The 19506-nt window shown below is 39.7% G+C and overlaps 1 protein-coding gene and 1 long non-coding RNA gene across 7 annotated transcripts in view; one reads left to right on the top strand and one right to left on the bottom strand.

Annotated features, from left to right (window-relative positions):
- LOC141754602 (uncharacterized) overlaps positions 1-3346 on the top strand; it is a 479452-nt gene extending 476106 nt beyond the window's left edge. For both annotated transcript variants that reach the window (XR_012590683.1, XR_012590682.1), the window contains exon 5: positions 2138-3346. This is a non-coding gene — a long non-coding RNA (uncharacterized LOC141754602). The remainder of the gene's footprint in view (positions 1-2137) is intronic.
- The window catches only part of spon1a (spondin 1a), a 138596-nt gene that overhangs the window by 5924 nt on the left and 113166 nt on the right, over positions 1-19506 (bottom strand). For all 5 annotated transcript variants that reach the window (XM_074613713.1, XM_074613688.1, XM_074613695.1 and 2 more), the window contains 4 exons: positions 10093-10294; positions 5832-5972; positions 3635-3710; positions 3358-3540 (listed from right to left, as the gene is read on the bottom strand). In XM_074613713.1, coding sequence (XP_074469814.1) covers positions 3358-3540; positions 3635-3710; positions 5832-5972; positions 10093-10294 — 602 coding nt within the window. The remainder of the gene's footprint in view (positions 1-3357; positions 3541-3634; positions 3711-5831; positions 5973-10092; positions 10295-19506) is intronic.

Raw genomic sequence — 19506 nt, 5'->3', positions numbered from 1 at the left:
CAGTAACGTTCGCCTCGCTCAGAGGCCATCCTTACCATAATAACACTGCTTTAGGAGCAACAGAAGTAAGGCGGCAGCTAGTGGTACCACAGTTTTGCACTCTGCGACTCACGTTACCACAGTTTCACAAGCGTGTCAGAGAACTATGGTGGCCTCCAGGTAACGTAAAAAATGTGAAAGGCTTTTGCTAAAGCCAGTGTTTGGTTTGTCCATTCTGGGCTACTGTAGAAACATGGCGCAGCAACATGACGGACCCTCTCCCTATGTAAATATGAAGGGCTCATTCTAAGCTAACGAAAACACAACGACTCTTAGTTTCAGGTGATTATACACTAATGAAAACATAGTTATGAATATTATATTCTATTTCTGCTAATAGATCCCACTAAATGTTACGCATTGTTCCTTTGACAGCAGATACTGTATGTGTCCAAGACAAATTTCCATCAGGACAATAAAATCATATTAGTTTATTTTGAATGCTCTAAGTAAGGGATAATGTACAGCGAGACGGTCATTATTGCAAAATGAACCCTGACAGGGTGAGCAGGATCCCGACGAGATTGAATCACCCTGAAGGGGTTCATTACGCAATAATGACCCAGCTTGCTGTACACTGTCCTGCTTATTGCATGGCAACTTACTAAAGAGATCAATAAATTGACACTAAATATTGATTTTAAAATGATTTAATTGCCATAATAGTCTGCTCGCTGTGTACGGAGATCAGAACTGCATCCATAGCTACGGCCTGTTATTCATAGCAGCGGTCTGCTAAGACCATCGAATGCCGTAATTGACCAATCAGAATCGAGTATTCAACAAAGCCGTGTAATAATGCTTTGTACGGTCTTGTAATCATCATACCTTTGAACATCGTTGAAACAACACACACTCAACCACAAGAATGCAGGAGTGCTGTAAATGTAGGCTCATTAAAAGTGTCCGGGTTCCACGCCACACAAATAACAAACTGATTTTCTTTCTTGTCAAAATTAATTTGTAGTTGTTTGTTTTCAAACGTGGGAGACAGACAGAGAACGTCTTAGATGTAGGGGATCATTTATTCTCATTTATGTCTGTTATTTTAGATTAGTGAACACATGCAACACTAATTGGATGTCATTGGCAGCTCTGCTTCAATTTTCTGTTTGTGAAAAGTATAAAAGTAAGTAGCTCCACCAACAAGAATGAAGTTTGTGTAATCAGAAAGCCATATGCCAGTTTAGCTGAGGATGCATGTGAAAACAATTTCTCTTTTCAGAAAAGCGTGTTTTTACATAGAAAACAATTACACATCCTAGCGACTAAGCAAACTATGGTGAACGGAGCACGAAAAATTGTCCAGAAATGCTACGAGCGATGTCACTCTCTATTACATAGAGAACGTGATATTGATTAACTGTCAGATACTGTCAGTGTCGATTTTGACCAATGAAAAAAGGGTGGAGGTGCGTGAAATTTCACATAAATAGAGCCAGGGCGAGCTTTTTTTTTTCAAACAAGTGACGCATTGTTTTGCCTCTCTACTAATGCACAGAGCAGATTAGGACATCTTCATTGGGAAAAACTGAAACAATCTGATGTTCGCATTGCGTCCAGTTAGGAAGAAGTGTCATTACGAATGAGTAGAGATCAGTTAATGACGTGGTTACATCAGAGTCAATGGAATAACCAATACCCAGGATTCAGTAGTTTGTCACTATATGCATGCTTTATATCGAGGGGTGGAAATTAAAGATTTCTATAGTAGATAAAGGAATATTTAAGTTTGTTGAGTACAGAATTACATATTTATATGACTTTGTCCTCATTAAATCGGTATAATAAATCTAATGTTGACATTAAATAGCACTCAATAATGCACCGATATCGGGCCGATACTGACTCAAATAGCTGGATCGGGTATCGTGACAGATACGTGGGCAGATCTATTCAATTCAATGTTTATATAGACCTACCATATACATTATATCAGTCCAATAGCATCTGAGCTTGGTGTATGGAGGTAAAGCAGAGGGTAAATATTAGAACAGTGACATTTTCTTGTTGTATTGGATCTGTACTCCAACTCACTGGATTTGAAATGAAACAGTGATTGTGATGTTAAAATGCCAATTTTCATCTTATATTTCAGGGTGCTTTCATCCACATCAGACGAACCATGTAGGAATTATAGCCCTTTTTATACATAGTCTCTCCAAGATATTATTTTCATGCCATTGATAATGTGTGTAGGCAGTCAGCCAGGCTACGCTGAAGGACACCAGCGTGATGTGTTATGTTCGCCCACAGCAGGAGTTACTTTCAGTACATTTGAATAAATGAGCAGTTTTATTGAAGCATATTTTATTCTATTTCATTTTCTGTACTTTTATTTGCTGGATTTTATTTAACTGTAGTGCTGAATTGTTTTAATCTTTTTCCACCCTTGCAGTACTCTGTAACTTAGTTTTAAAAGGTGCTATATAAATAAAGTTGAACATATTATCATAAGTATGGGTCTCAATATTTCTCCATATTCAGCATTCAAGGTGTAAAACACGGCACACAAAATTAACAAAAGCACAATCTGTCCTAGCTGATTAACCTTAATGGGCAACAACATTTGGTTTCATCATTACATCATGTGAACTGATTAATATAAATCATCCATTGTTGTGATGGACATCTTGATCAAAGGAAACTTTCACTTGATGGTTGTGCTTTGCGACAGGTCAGGGGGTCATCTAAGTCATTATGTTTCATTAGTCATTACTAATAACAACAATTTGGTCTAATCTAATGACTCATTATTGATTAAATTGTTGAACACAGAGTGACAGACTGACTGATCTACATGGACACACAACCTGCTGCCGCTGAGGCAAAAATGATTGTAGGGAGAGGATGAAAAATGTAAAAGGAAATAAACCTTGAACAACCAGCAGACATAATTACTTTCTGTCTTAACATTTTACAAACTATATTTAATAGCCTCATGCAATTTAACCTGACTTGCTATAAAAATTTAAAAGCCTGCCATATAAACAAAGTGCTCTCCCTGCCTCTCCTCCTGCTCTCACTTCATTGCTGCAGTAGAATAGTACCTTGGGTATTATCGATGGCCTGATACGATAAAGTTTTAGAAAGTGCCAACACTTTTCAGAGTGTCAAAACAATGGAAGCAATAAACCTAATATTTCAATTCTCAAAGATTAAAAGTGCTCGTAAAGGCGCTTAGTGGATGCTGCGCCTCTAGAAATTAATTAAATTGACTTCTAAATTAATTCAGAGGTCTTTTACATCATCAGCTACATGGACTATTTTGTTTTTCTCGTGGACACAGTAACCTTCAGTCTTTAGATAGATACTCACCCTCATCGCTGCATCCAGGCCCCATGCAAGGCTCAAAATCCTGGGTGTGTGGGCAGGGCACACTAAGGTCCAACTGGGCCTTTAGCATCCTTTGCCTCATCCGCTTGCCCTTTTCACAAGTGGCCGAGCTGCAGGCGGACCATGGAGACCAGTTGGAGTAGATACACGTCTCAGGGGTATCATCTGCAAGATGGTAAAGGGAATAAAGATACTATAATAGCCTTACGCTGTTAGTGTGTGAGAGAGAGAGAGAGAGAAATGGGAGCAGGATACAGACCTTCCTCTTTCTCCTCCTGGGCAATATCTGCTACAATGTCATCCACATTGTCTGGCACAATGTTGCACTGTTCGCCCTGTGGACACACAGACACATAGTGATGTTGGCACATACTCCAGCACTCTGTAGGTGCTCTGTTGCTTCGGTTTTCTGTTTGTTCCCTCTAAGCTATGAGAAAGACTGACAGCCGGCAAATGGGAAGGTCAGCATAAGTTTACAAATTCTCTTACAAAAACAATACAAGGGGAAAAGACGTACTGTGTAAGAATGGAAGTATAAACTGAGTGTGTGTAAGTGTAAATGATGACAAATGTGTGGCAAAAGGATCACGGAATAAACTCCCCACAGCTGCCTCTAGATGCCACTGAAGCACTGCTAACCTTTTCATCCCTTTCTGGTTTGCAGCCAGAGTTCCTCTCAAATTATGATTATAAAAAGTTTATATTTCATAGAGAGTGTGAATTTGAATACCGGCCAGACATGTTTTAATTAACTTTTTTTTCAATGCTTTGTCTTTTTTATTGGCTAAGGAGACTTCTTTTAGGAGCTGCATCACAACACATTTGAGGTATTAAGCAATGTACAGTAGGCTGTTATTCTTGATATAAATGAAGAATATAATTTTAGCACCTTATATTTCATTTTTGTTCAGTTTAGAAAGCAGCAAACAAATGTGTTGACAGGTGTCCCAATGATTTTTTTCACCTTGCGAAACACCAGTCCCGCCCTGCACACCACAAGTACATCCAGCATTGATCAATAACTGTATTGATGGACAGGATTGAACTCACCGTCGTACCTGCTGAGCAGTGATAAAGAATAAGGACAGGTGTCTCTCCCCTCCTCTCTGTCTCTGCTTTTAAAGCTTTTAAATGCATCTATACTTCATAACGATGGCAGATTAGTAAAGGATGCCAGTTCTGTTTTTATATGAATCTATTTTGGCTGGTATATCAGTGTAACATAGAATCGAGAGTGTTAAGAGTGAACTAAGAAGCCTATATGTGTGAAGAGGAGGTGCAGAGCTGAGCTGGAAGTACTGAAGGATCACCTCAAAATACAGCAATAAAACAATGGGTGACTATGAAGAGAAAAAAAAAACTTGCAGAGTAGCAATCAAAGGAGAACAGAGCAACAAAGGACCTTTTCTTTTTGTTTTCACTTGCTGTGATGAAAGGATGAATGACTGGGTCACTGCACTGCCTTCTGCAGGAATATGCACAATTCAAGTCTTGTTATTTTATCATTATGATTAACAATTGCAAACGGTGAATGACGGTCTGAATGTTTACCTTTATCTTTTGAAATATACTGCCATGATGCAATTGCCTGCATAATGATCACTCTCCTATAAAAGCTACCAAGTATCTATATTTGCATCAAGAGCTGACTGGTGCGGAAGTCCTAAACGGACATGATTCAGACATTTTTATAATAATAATACTAATAACAATAATTATCTCGAGATCACAAGTTAATTATGTTGTCATCTTGAGAAAACAAGCTTTGTTTTCTCGAGATAACGACATAACATTTTTTTTTTAGAATTTATAATGTTTGGGTCAAATAAATGCATTCAAACCGCCCAGATAGAGCTGACAGTCTTAGTGAAGTTAGCAGAAGGATTTTGTGTCTGTATGTAGTCAGATGTCTTCACCTCAAATGTATCAGTTATTGTCAGGAATTACTTTTTTTTTCAGCAACAAAAAAAATCAAAGAATAAAGACATTTCCCTCCCAATTTTGTGGTATTTTCTTTTTTATTTATAAGGGACACAGGTAACATGTCTTATGCTGCTTGTGAATATAATCCATTTAATCATATTTCCATATATTGTATGTACCCTTTAAAACACCCTATTTTGAAAACCGGATGTAGTCACACGTGTATCCTTCCGCTAACTTCACCAAGCCCATCAGCCATGGATGTATAAATATATACATGGATGTATACAGCCATGCTTTCAGCTCGATCTGGGCTGTTTGATTGCATTTACCGTCGGCTGATTTAACCCAAACATTGTAAGTAATAAAATAAAAGAACCTTTTGTTTTCTCGTTATTTCAAGATAAGAAAGCTTGTTTTCTTGAGATAACAACATAATTAACTTGTGATCTCAAGATAACGACACACAAATTATTATTTTTTAAATCATGCCCGTTTAGGGCTTCCATCGACTTGTATGAAAAGAGACAGACCTTTCTGGCGATGCGTTCCACCATCACCTTGGCCACTGGAGTGATGGCGCCTCCTTCAGGGTCATAGAAAGGGCTCTGTGGATGATCCAGACTGGTCAGGGGACGGATCTTGTCCTGGGGCTCAATGGGTTTGTTGGGAGACTAAAAGAAGCACACAGAAAGAAAGAAGAAGAGAGGAAAAAAAACACAAAGCTTTGGATCTTTGGGATTTCAAAAATAACCCACTGTCAGGATCCGTTTGAAAAATACACTACAATCAGCACAAAGTCAGTCAAAGTTACACAAAGGACAAGTCCCAAAGTCGGAGAGCAGCTGTGGAGGAGCGCTGTAGTGTTTATGGGAGATGCTCTTATTAGTCAACAGTAAAGGTCTGCCAGCATGGGGTTGTCTGGAGGCAGAAGACCAGCTCATCCTTCACCCCCCCACTGAGGCCAAACTGAACAAAAACAGGCAAAGAGCAGTTCTGTCTGTGAGGGAGAGGAAGATTGGGAGAAGGGTAGTGAGTGGTCACTAATTAAAAGATATAGTAAAAAAGTAATTGCACAGAGAATGGACTTCATTACTGTGTTACAGGCCTTTGCCTTTAACAATTTTGTCCCACCCCACTTCGAGAATAGCCTCTGTTCCACTATGCTCTGCTGCACAATGAGGGTTTCTTTTATTGATCTTTCTAAAAAGCGTAAACATGATACTTTTGTCGTTATTCTCAGATAATGGATAGCACAATTTGAGCAAGTTGTCACAAAAAATAAATCAATATTTGTTTTGTTGGCATTTAACATTTACATTTTTGAGTCTCTTCATGTAGGGTTGTAACGGTATGAGATTTTCGTGATATGATATATATATCAGTATACGGTATTATAAACCTGATTTAAAAAATGCATGCAACTATAATAGGTTATACGACTAAAGCATATTACTGTAGTTTACATGTAAGCAGTACTATAGCTTGCAATTAACATCTAAATAAAAAATAACATCAGCTGTGAGCTTTTAAAATAATGTCCTATTATTATTATCAATTAACATACATGTATACTGTAGGTGCAGGACAGTGCAGCAAGTCTTTATCTTTAACTCATACACTTACTTAATGTCTGTTTTTTCAATACCGTCAATCAGCAAATGTACACAGTATGATAACCGCCAACTTTCATACCACAGTATACCTCGATACCGGTATACCATTACAACCCTATCTTCATGTTATTGAAAATCATGTATTAGGACAAAAAGTGCATTAGAGCGGATACCTGAGATTCAGATTACTGTATAACAGGTATTACAATCTAGGCTATTATATGGATGACTTTGATCCTGAAGAAAACTTAAATATGTGATAATTCTCAGACAGCCAGGTTCTGGAGTTATAAGGAACGTCTTTTTGTAGATTTATTAACAGACAAGTTATGAATCCGAGAAGAAGTGTGATTTTTGATGGTAATTCAGCAATCGGATGCTAAATGTTTTAAAGTACCTAAATTGTATTTTATGAGCTGTGTGTCATGGCCACAGCTGCAGCTCCAACTGCTGACCGTGTTGATAAGATGACCAAATCAACTGGTCATACTATAATAACTCAGGCTGTTCTAATACACCATTTGTAGCTATACCTACGGATATACGGAAGTAATGCACTGTAATTCATATATATCCCCAATTTGTGTGTAATCCATGTAATTGTGAACCCGGAAGTATAAAGACTGACAAATGCAGCATAGAGAGGAGGTCAGGGTGGACGGGTGAGTCTAAAAACACCAGACTTTCTCCCAGGACACCAGCGTTTGTGTCCCGTGTGAAACGTTGATTTATTTGTCACATAACTTTCGTACTTAAATTACGCCCCTTCCAGAGTTATGTTAAACCAAACCATGATCTTTTCCCAAACCTAGCTAAGAAATTTTGTTGCCTAAACTTAACCAAGTTGTTTCCTGTGAAGATGGAAGTTTATTTTGAAAAGACTTCATACATGTAACAAGCGTGAATTGACACATGCATCACTTGTTGCTGGACATTCGTAGGAAAACAAATGAAAAATGAGGAATAACTTTTTGTAAGATATATGAATTGTTGTATGAGGATACATTGAATAACTAACTTTCTGTTGTTCTCAAAACACCTCTCCCTTTCACATCACAGAGTATCTTTGTCTAACGTCTCTTCCTCGCAGTTTGAAAATCCAGTTTCAGTCTCCTAACAGAGGGCATAGTCAGTCCAGTCATAGAGGTCAGACAGAAAAAGAATACAAACAGAAAGTTCCTGAATATGCCTGACTTGCCCTTACAGTACAATTTAGTCAGTGTGAGCCACCAAGTGTCTGTAAGCAGGGACAGTCGTGGTGTATAATAGGAGTGTGCGTGTGAGAGACAGAAGGGAGAGAGGAAGATGAAGAGTGAAATTATTCCGGCAAAAAACAAGCAAGAGAGCACAGTTCAGTGGGTTCATCGGTGAGCTCCGAGGGATCAGCCAAAGGTTTCACACGTGTCGTCATAGAGTTAGGTCAAACATGCGCACGCACAGCCTTATCTGTTAGCGCTGACCGGAGACACTGAGCGTGCTGCACCTCAGGGTGAGGGCGGGAGGGGAAGATGTTCAAGGCTGTTAAAGGAGAAATTGGATGGGTGATGACACTTGAGTTGTTGCAGACAGGCAGTGTGTGCGGAGGTGAGAGAGGGAGTGATTGTGAATGTGAGCAGACAGGCAGATGAAGAGGAAGAGGTTGGCGTGATCACAAGGTCAAAATGCGAGTGTGAAGGGAAGACTCAGCTGGTGATGAGAGTGAGGAAGAAGGTTATCCAGAGGGTAAAAGGTTGAGAGAATAGCAGTTTACAGAAGGATGTGATTGCTGTGGGATTATGGGGTTGTAACCTGAGTAGAGTCACACATTCAAGAGGACACTGCTGTTTTTGTTGCATGATGATGATATAAAGTTCCTTTCTCCCCAGTATTTAATTAAAGTAATGATCACTGGTTAATGTTAAAATTTAATACATTTGAAAAGGCTGTTTCACAAAATGACATGTAATGTGTTAAATCTACATTTCAAAAAGTCTGTACTGATGCCAATATTTCACTGTTTGCCTCACTAAAAAGACTGGAAATTAATAACAGTTAAATAATGTTCCACGCTAGGAATTAATTAAAATTATAGATGAGTTATATTAGATAATACAAGCCCATGTAACAGAATGGGGAAATATTCTTGATTTTTGTATTCATGTTTAGGAGAAAATTACTGAGTAAATTACTTTTTGTAATTAAAGGGAAAATTCGCCTTTTTTCAACCTGATCTCTATCTAGCTGAGTTAGGGATACAGTGAGAAAAATGCCTGCAGTTCTTGCCAATGTTCTCTGTGTCTCGGGGGCGCAGCTGCAAAATCTGTTCTTCCTGCATCCAGTGACGTGACAATAACGCCATTGAGGGCAAGAAGAACTACGTGCTACTTCAGCTTTGTTAGCTGTGGGGCGCAATACCGCTCAAAGACGTCCTCGTTCTCTTCGCTTGTGTTACGTTTATAACAGTGAAAGTAGCATCATGAAATATGAGTGCAGAGGATGTTATGGGGAAGATTTTTTTACAGTGTACATTTTACAGTATTTTGGCTGACTGGCATTTTCAGCCGGAGACAGGCCGCTCGAGGCTGCTGCTCCTGCAGGGAGGATATAGCCGGCGAGGACCCTCCAGAGTCTGAGCTGCCGAGAGCCAACACCGACTGGTGGTGCCTTTGCTCAAATTGTCCTCCAATGCCAACAGAAACGGAATCATTCTGCTCTAATGAATGTCAGCGTAGGCAGTTTTTGTTGGATGTTGTCACCGACGACAACCCCGAGAGAGAGACGTGTGTGCGTAACTGTGCAAGTTTTCCTCCTCATTTGAACAGAGGTATGCTGGAGACATTCTTAAGGATCCCGAAGATTAACTGGAAAAGACAACCAACCAGCAGGGCCATTTTTGTCATTGTATTTTGCTAATTTAATAGTCTGCCTCCGAAGAAGGAGTGGGAGCCGCCAACGAGCCGCTGTAGCGGGGCACTGCTCGACGGGCAGACGCCCAGCAGAGAGAGACAGCCGGCATATATTTTCCCATCTTACTCTGTGAATTAAGGATTTATTTCGACCAAATCAGAGTTGCTGTTTGTTGGAACAGTGGAAACGAACTAGTGGTTTTAGTGAGCTTTATTTTGTTTCTGTGTGTTTATGATGTAAAAGGTGGCAAATTTTCCCTTTAATATCAAAATGTATCAATGTTCTCACTGACCTCATATGTCACCCCACTGTCAGTGCCTGCATCCCAGGGGATCAGATCCTGGACCACCCTCTGGACCCAACCACACTCCTTAGTACACAAGTCCTCAGCAGATAGACCCACATTCCAGTCTGGACTGGGCCCCAGCATGGTCAAGAAGGACATGAGGTGACGGCTCCGGTCCACTGAGAATTCAGCTGAGGGGGCGGCCCGCCTGAGGAAGAAAGTGAATATTAATATATTAAATATGCACTTTCCGTCAAGATCAGACTGGAGACGTAACCACTTAAAAGATGGGTTAGCAGTACTTGCTATCTTTCGACGTTAGTGTTTATTAAACAGAAAACGCAGGTTTTATACTGCGATATTTACTGAAAATGCTACACAATACATCAACAGTAGCCTAAATAAACTTTCAGGCAATCTCCCTCCAGCCAGCTGTAACCTTATTTAGGTGTTTGTAGTGAAATGAGGAGGTATCATATCAGTAACTCCTCGTCTCAACTTCGGCGCTGTCCGACAAAAGTTCAGCTCAAAATAGTACGCTGTGCAGCGCTTCGTCGCTCGCGGCCAGTTAGTTAATTTCAATAGAAAACATGTAATTAAACTGATTTCATCACTGACGTTTGCTCGCATCGCATTCTATTTGGAGGGTGTAATATGTAGGCTACACACATCTCAATACATTGGTCCTCTCTGTGATGTACACATTACATTCCCTCTAGATTTTTTTTGTGAACCCCTAACCTTAAAGTTCAAACTGCGCCCATGCTAGGCGTCCATAATTAGAAATGAACTAATCCATTAATTTCTGATAATGGACACCCCGTTGGGCATTATCCCTTATATGACATTTTACTGACTATGTATTAGGTTAACAGTAATCAACAACAAATAATGCAATCAATTCAATTCAGTGTCTGAATGGGAGGCTGTAGGGAACTGAATGCAATAGTCAGCCAATGGGAAGGTTTATATAATCGATCCAGCAGTCTGGTACACGCAAGGTGTTTGACCCTGAGTCCATTATTTTTGGGTATGCACATACCAATGCCAATCTGCTACAACCCGAAATTGAGAAGGTAGAATTTATTTCATCTCAAATTTGTTCTTTTGCTCAGGATGCCAGTATACATAGTTCAAATAGCTAAATATATACACAGTAGCATTAGATATGCAATGTTGATTGAATATGTATCTGCATTCAATCACAAGTGTAGCCTATACTGAGTTTGGCACGCCTTATTTTTCATTAGCAACTTGGTCCAAATACTACAGGTCCTGCTTCAAAACCATTAGGTTCATAAGTTTAAAACCACTGATATAATATGAATAAAAGTCTAACTAGGAGAATACAACTCCTGAAATTCCTGTAACACATTTGCTAGCGTCGGAGGAGGATCTATATATTTCAGAATGTTACAACTCAGACTCTCCTTCAGAGAGAGAAAAGAAAGATACCTACAATGCCTACAAATTATAGTGACTGACAAATATGTAGTTGACATATCAGACTCTCATAGCCAGACCACATCTATCTCAACACCAACATTGCTCTGTCCAGCACAGGAGACACACACACACACCTCTGACCATCTGTATTGACCAGTGATTGACAGCTAAACTAATTAAGAATTTTCCCAGCCAATACAAGATTAATTAGGAGTAGGAAGATTCTTGTTGTAACATAAACAACTTGCCAGTGAATCCTTTTCACCTCTCATCATGCCCATATAAATCCATTTGACTTCAGCCAACTCAGTGCTGACCTTGCACACTGTACTAATGATGGCCTCTGAGGAAATAGCCCTTCTCTCTTGGGAACAAACAACTTGACTCGGCTCTCCTGGGCTCCTCTGCTCAGTGAGTACTGCAAGTCGGAGGTTTATCAGACAGCTACTTGGGCTCTACAAAAAGGTAAAGTGTAATTGACAGGAAAGGAGAGACAGAGCAAGTCTGGTAGCAAATGAGGAACGGATTAATCACCCTAGAAAACTCCAGTGAAATGCTTTTGTTATTCCAAAATGTTTCCGTTTATGAATGTTTGCATATTTTTCTGAGAGGAATATTAGTATATGTCATGGTGTTGCCAAATGGATAATTGGAAATTTGATTGATTGGATCTTAGATAACAATACCAATGGAACTGCAGCAGATCTTTTACCAGTTTGTGGTCAAACATTTTACTGACTGTGGCATTTATTAAAAGGACATGATGTATTTAAATGGTCAACAAGTAACAAATTAGATAATTGTTTAATCATTCCATTTAACTACTTTGTTGAAAGCTGGGACATTCAGAAAACCTCAGTATTATTTTTAATATGTTTCTAGTATGAAAAAATCAAAATTGCACAGTAGAAGAGAGGCTCGCTACACTACTATACCACACTACACACACATAAACCCTTGCTATCAACGCCAAAAAGTAGTTCTGAGAGTGACAGACAGAAATAAAGAATGTAGCTCATTAACGGCTATATTCTTGTCTTCAAAAGCTCCTTATTTCACACCGTTGACAACTAGCTTATTTTTTTTTTTGCTGCTAATCAAATGTAAGCCACAGAATACCAAAGCAGTCTTCTGGTTGTTAGAAAGACACCTGACAAGAGAGAGCGGGAGTAAGGAGACAACACAGAACCAGCTGAGTGTGTCATGGAGGTACTGTAGCTGTCATAAATGCAACCATTTCAATCCAGTATAAAGTGATTTAGTAGAGAGTGGATACAGTGCAAAAAAGAGAGTTAGAGGACTTGAGAGTTATCTATTTTATCAAGGTCTATAAGAAACTGCACTGCTCACTCTGGTGTTTTTGTGTCCATTTGTGAGTGACAGAGCGTTTGATTAAAAACAATATGTAATTTTCTTTCATGCTAAGTGTGTTTGAATTCTGGGTTTGTACAAGAATGAAAAGTCTTTCAATTAGGGAAGTAATCGTATTAATGTGAGGTGTGATACTAGACAATGTTGAACACACTAGTTTGGTAAACTCAAATTGGTGGCTTAGGTAAGCATCGCTTTAAAGGAGCAGTGTGTAGGATCTGGCGGTATCTAGCGCTGAGGTTGCAGTTTGCAACCAACTGAAACCTCTCCCGTGTGCCAAGCGTGTAGAAAAACTACAGTGGCCGACTTGAAAACGTATATGGCACTATCTAGAGCCAGTTGTTCTAAGAGTAGCCTTGGTCATTTGGAGCAGAGCCAGTGCGTAGAGTGTGTGTGTACGAGGGAAGTGAGTGGTGAAGCAAGAGAGAGAGTGGCGGTGACGGCGAGTAACGTTATCGACTCCGGCCCAAGTAGGAAAAGTTAAGTGTTTATTACACATCACTGTTGAATACTCAATTCTGATTGATCAACCACGGCGTTCTACGGTCTGTTACGTCTTTATAACAGAACGTTGCTATGGGCGCAGTTCTGATGTCGGACTGTTTTTGTGTCAAATTATTGATTTCTTAAGTAATTAGCCGTATAATAAGCGGGATAATGTACAGCTCGCTCATTGTTGTGGAATAAACCCAGACAGACATGTAGTAGCTCGCTGTACATTATCCCTTACTTGCTTTGTCCGTTCTAGGCTACTGTAGAAACATGGCGATGTAACATGGCGGACTCTGTGAAGAGGGACCCGCTCGTTATGTTGATATGAACGGTTCATTCTAAGGCAAGGAAAACGAAAGTTTATTATTTTCAGGTGATTATACACTAAAGAAAAGTTATTAATATTATATTCCATTTCTGCCAATAGATCCCCCTGATTGTTACACACTGGTCCTTTTAAAAAAAGTGGCAGGCATGCAGTGTGTTTCAGTTGCAGTAGCCTGATCTCATACTGAAGCTACAGCAGCTGGACTGGCATTATTAGTGCATACCTGCTATCTCAGTGCCTGCCTACGGATAAACTCTGTCTTTGTTTGTGTAGGTAGTCAGTGACATAACTAACTTTTAAATGTCAAGTTCTGAATAAAATTTCCATCCTACTTTAAGCAAATGCAACTCCATGCTATAACTTTAACATAGAGTCGACTTCAGCCTCCGCCTCATCTTTGAAGACACAGAGCCGGGTAGACAGCCATCAGAACACACCAGGCTTTTTGTCCAAATGATTAGAGCTTGAAGCGAGCTGAGGCAGGGTGACCGCACTGCACTGACTTAGAAGGATGCTCCAATTGGCCCAAAATGTGTAAAGTTATTTGTGATATACTGTATATTATATTCAATTTTCAAACTTGGTATATGTTGTTTTTTACTTTTTCGGTACAAGGTCACTTCCTATTCTGTAAAGAAGTATTTACAATTAAATCTCTTTAAATACTTACAATATTACTTGCTTCCAAGCTAATATTTCATTTTTTATTACAGGACAATTATGGTTCCACTAGTGTTGTTGAGATTTTGAGGTGTGCACGTCCTCTACGTTACCCATAACACCCTTCTTTGTGTACTGTAGGTCTGCGGGGATGTTTACGTGCATCTTTGCATGATTCCAACATCAACTGTTCACACCACAATCAACACAACCCGGTATCATGCCAAAACATGTAATAGACCTGCTTAACCACCGGAGGATAGCGTGTCAGTGTCATGGTTTGACTCACCGAGGCGTGAATATTACACGCATGTATGAAGGTGCAGTAGGCTACCAGCAGGGGGCAACAAAACCACTCACTTATGTTTAGTCAAATGTCATGGTTGGGTTTAAAATAAGTACGGAAACTACGTGAAACACGTACGGAAACAACATAATATTAGTACGGAAATCATGTGACAAACGTCACTAATGTAACTTAGAAGACAAAATAGCGGTCTCCTGGTTGAAAGTCTTGTTTTTGTTGGACCCATCCACCTCCCTTCACGCCCGCCATAAGCAGTCTTTCTCCCTATTCATTCTACGTCACTAGCTTTGAGCGTTACATATTCACACGGATGCATTTACACTGCAGTCAGTACAGACTCCATGGCATGACACGCCTAAAGCAAGAAGGGCGTTCTTCTTACACGCTATTATGAGTTTGTTTGAGGATAGACAAGAAAAATAACTGCCCCAGACACCTTGAGGTCAGGAAGCCGTGATGACTTGTGACATTTATTGGTTGCATGACCTATTTTATAATCTCTGACTTTTAAGATTACAGACTGAGTCATTTGCATGGGCCAACTGAAATCAGATGGAAAATATTACTGATTAAGAAAGACAAGAGCATAGCATCAGCTGTTAAATTTTGAAAGCAATTTCTGTACTGTGGCTGCAAAATGATGTGGCAGTGAAAGGACTATGAAGTCAAGAACATGAAGCTGATCTAAAGAACAGGTGGTTTGGACATGTAGGCACTGTGGGCTCGCTTAGCAACAAAATGGCAATTTTTCTGTCAATATTCAGTGTGGTGGTTGTAAAGGTTGTAGTTTTAATGGACTACATAGACCACCACAGTTTGGAAAGTCACATAACGGTGAAATATTCTTTGAAATTCACACCCTGATTACAACTTGACATGTGTTTTCATTCTATTTTATCGTTTTCATCTTCTTTTATTGTTTAATTACTGACATAAACTCCGAAAGCCCGGTGACCCTGAAATGTATGGACAGGTGATTAAGTCACCTCTTTTTTCCGACAAGGATCTGTCGAGTATACCTTATTTTCTGGAGAAGAAATTCTCAAGTTTATTTCTTTTTCCCTATTATGTATTGGGTCTCAGGAGAGCCACTGCTGTAGACATACTGCTTTAATATGTGTGATAATGGCTGTTACTTTTTCAGCCTCTTTCCTTTCTCGTCTCCCACCTCTACTATCTTTCTATATCTCTGCTGTGTTGCCCTTTGTTCCCGCACTCATTTTGCTCCTTCTGGCCAAATGAAATTGAAAAACTGGTTTAAGAGGAGGCACTAAACCTAAAAATGAAGCACTATTAATGTAATTAAACCCCAGACTTTACAGAAGCTTTATTTAATCACTTCTTTATTCTGTATTGTTGCTGTTTTCCTTTCTCAAGGAATGTTGGAAGCTTTAATTGACAACCACCGTTTTAAAAAACTGGAAGGGGATGATCATTAACTCTAATTGGGAGAAAAGCTTTGTGTCAATGGACAGCAAAATTCCCTCTTTATACAGACAAACATGTACACCCGAAAAAGCACAAACATGCATATTTACACTATTACTGGACACACAAACACACACACATACAACTGTGAAAAATGCTGACGTTAATATGAATATATGCATTTTTCAAGCAGCTAATAAACTCTCTAAAGACTACTTTAAGACTTAACGAGGTACGTCTCCCAGTTGGTTGATAAAACGTAGACTTTCTTTAGCCTACTTCCAAGCTGAGGACACTTCCATGTAGTTATCGATAGAAAACGTCCTCCCTTTTTCTTGCTCCAAACCAACATAATTGATCTGATGTGCCACACACAATCACGGTGTGAAACAATTAATTGGTTGCCTGTACAGCACAGGGTAAGCTAATTAGTGGATATCATTGCTTCTATTCCTGTTTTCTTTCCTTTGGAGATTAAACATGGCCCTCGCCGAGGCCCCGTGGTTGAGGAAACAACACTGTACAGGCCTTTACCACTGAAGTTCTTCTGAGCCAGCAGAGCCAACGAGCTTCTTGTTTTTCTCATGAATAAGAGATTAAATGGCTCTTATGAAATTAGGAGTAAATGAGCATGCACACTGTAAGCATGGTGTGGCTGGCAGTTTCAGGGCACCTTTGAGCTGGGTTTTCACTGATCAGCAAGCTCCGAGTCCAACTTTGGATACTAACTTCTTACAGTATGTTCTGACACCTTAAAGCTGCAGTGTGTAGAAATGGAGCGAATATGATTAAAACAAGTTAATTTTATAAAACGGTCATTATATCTTAACAGTAGTGCATGAGACAGAGACACATGAGGCATTCTTTTCAGATTACCTGTGTCCTCCGGTGCTCCTAATGGCATCTGCAGGATTTCACATACTTGAGGAAAACAACCAATCAGAGCCGAGCTGGAGCCTGCCGTCTCTGATTAGCTGTCAATCACTCGCCAACTCCAATCAAACGGTCAAACTAGGCAGCTCTGATCAAATATAAATCAATATTCTGTTACTGTAATGTCTATTTCTCGCCTCAGATGTTTTCAGAAACATCTTGTAGTGTACTGTTTAGCTGTAAAATGAGAAAGTTTGTGACCCGGCCGCCATGTTGAGATCAGTTGAGGAAATACCAAGCACATCCCACCAGCCATAGAAAACGTTCTAATTTTACAGCTTAATAGTACAGTATAAGAAAAATAAGCATTACAGTACAGAATATTGACTCATAATTGATCAGCGCTGCCTAGTTTGGCCGTTTGATCGGAGTTCACGAGTTATTGACAGCTGCCTCTGTTGAATAACGGCCAATAGGAATGCCCAATAGGTACGCACTCTCTGAAATGACCTGTGATTGGCCAAAATCTCCTGTCACGGGCTGGATTTTTCAAAGCCTGAAAACAGAGCCATGAGGAGGTGCAGAAGTCTAGTTATCTCTCAGAACACTTGAATTACAATATGCTGAAAAGGTTATTGTCGATGATGCCAAAAACATTCTGCCTACTGCAGGTTTAAGCCATAAACCTACGGTATCATATATGTGAATTAATTTATGTTAAGTGGTCTGCCAGTGGTTGAGATTATTTTGGCCCATTAACTACAAAGTGTGGATGCTTTATATAAATGTTGATTATTTTCAAAAGTATTCCATTAAGTTTATAGATTGATTTCTTACCTTGCAGTCATTTTAATTTGGTATGACTTGAAAATTGCTTAAGATAATCCATCACAGTGGACATATCTACTAAGGAGCATGCTGAACATGTTCTGTGCCCTACATTTTAATTAGTGCATCTGGCTCCAGATAAGTGACTGCATTACTACGACCTCAAATTTAAAACACGTCAAACATTATTGTCAAATTAAAATAGCGGAGCCGCTTATATGCCATGGACCCACTACAGACGGAGTTACTCAAGAGTGATTAAAGCATTACAAATTCACAGCAGGGTTGAGACAAGTACTAGAGGAACTTCAAAAGTAGTGGTAAAGGTGACTGTTAAAGGTCAGCTGGCAATCAACCACTTCCTACAAACTACTTAAAGGGGACACATCATGCTCATTTTCAGGTTCATACTTGTATTTTGGGTTTCTATTAGAACATGTTCACATGCTTTAATATTCAAAAAACATTTTTCTCATAATGTCTGTCTGAATATACATCAAATACAACATACATAGTGACGGTTGTCACGCGACGTTTCTAACGTGTTGTGTAGTGACGGAACTTCAGAGCTTGTTACGTAGTATATAAAGTGAGAATGACAACTTATGGTGGATGGGTCAAGCAAACAGGACTTTCAAGCAGGAGACCCGTGTTTTGTTTTGCGAATTACATCAGTGATCTTTGTCACGTTTCCCGTACTGATGTTATGTTGTTTCTGTATGTGTTCTACTAAGTTTACGTACTTATTTTAAGCCCAACTATGACGTTTTCCCTTAACTTCACAAAGTGGTTTTCTTGCCTTATCCTAAATTGGTGGCTTTGCTGCCCCCTGCTGGTACTGCACATTAATACAGGCGTGTAATAGTCACGTCTCTACGAGGCAAAACATGACACTGACACACTGTCTGAAATACTCCATTTTAGCGCCCATCTCTTTAAAACCCCACCTGAAAAAGCCCAGTCTGCTCTGATTGGCTTGCGAGAAAAATACGGTGCACCTTAGCATAGGTAGTTCTCGAGCCGGGGGTGGAGGTACTCAGATGGGGGCAAGTGCAATGGTTGTCTTATTTCACAGTCTGGGTTATTTAATTGGTATTTTCAGATATCTGTACATAGCAGAGATGGGGACTAGAGTCTGCGACTTGGACTCGAGTCGCACTTCAGTCGCACACACAATGACTTGAGACTCGTCCTCAAAAGACTTCAGACTTCACTCGAGACTTGGGACTCGTGAACAATCATTCATCATTACATCATCATTTTTCTCACTATCGATACACCGGTACCAGCTGCACTTTATCACCCTCTCTTCTTTCGGACAGCCAGCTGATGCACACACCGCTGCAGTACCCACATAGTCCTGCCTCCTCTCACTCACTCACAGTGAGGTCTTCTTGTCATTTGTCTAATTTCCTCCGGTTATAATAATTTGCGAGTCGTCGTTATCATGTTATAGCCTTCAGTGTTTCCCATATACCTGCTCCGACTGAACTTTGCAGCACCCCGTCTCCGTCATTTACCATGCTTTGTGTGTGACTTTTTTGCTGTGTCATCACTATTCATATCTATACAACCACTGTGTTTATGATGCAATTGTTTACTAGAGCACAGAGTTCTTCATAGCCTCTTAATTTTGATCATTTGGAAAATGTATATTATGGAGCTCTCTGATCTGGCTCATATGAAT

The sequence above is a fragment of the Sebastes fasciatus genome, chromosome 2 (assembly GCF_043250625.1).
Source record: "Sebastes fasciatus isolate fSebFas1 chromosome 2, fSebFas1.pri, whole genome shotgun sequence".
In the NCBI taxonomy this organism is placed as follows: domain Eukaryota; kingdom Metazoa; phylum Chordata; class Actinopteri; order Perciformes; family Sebastidae; genus Sebastes; species Sebastes fasciatus.
This window is presented reverse-complemented; position numbering and strand designations above follow the sequence as displayed.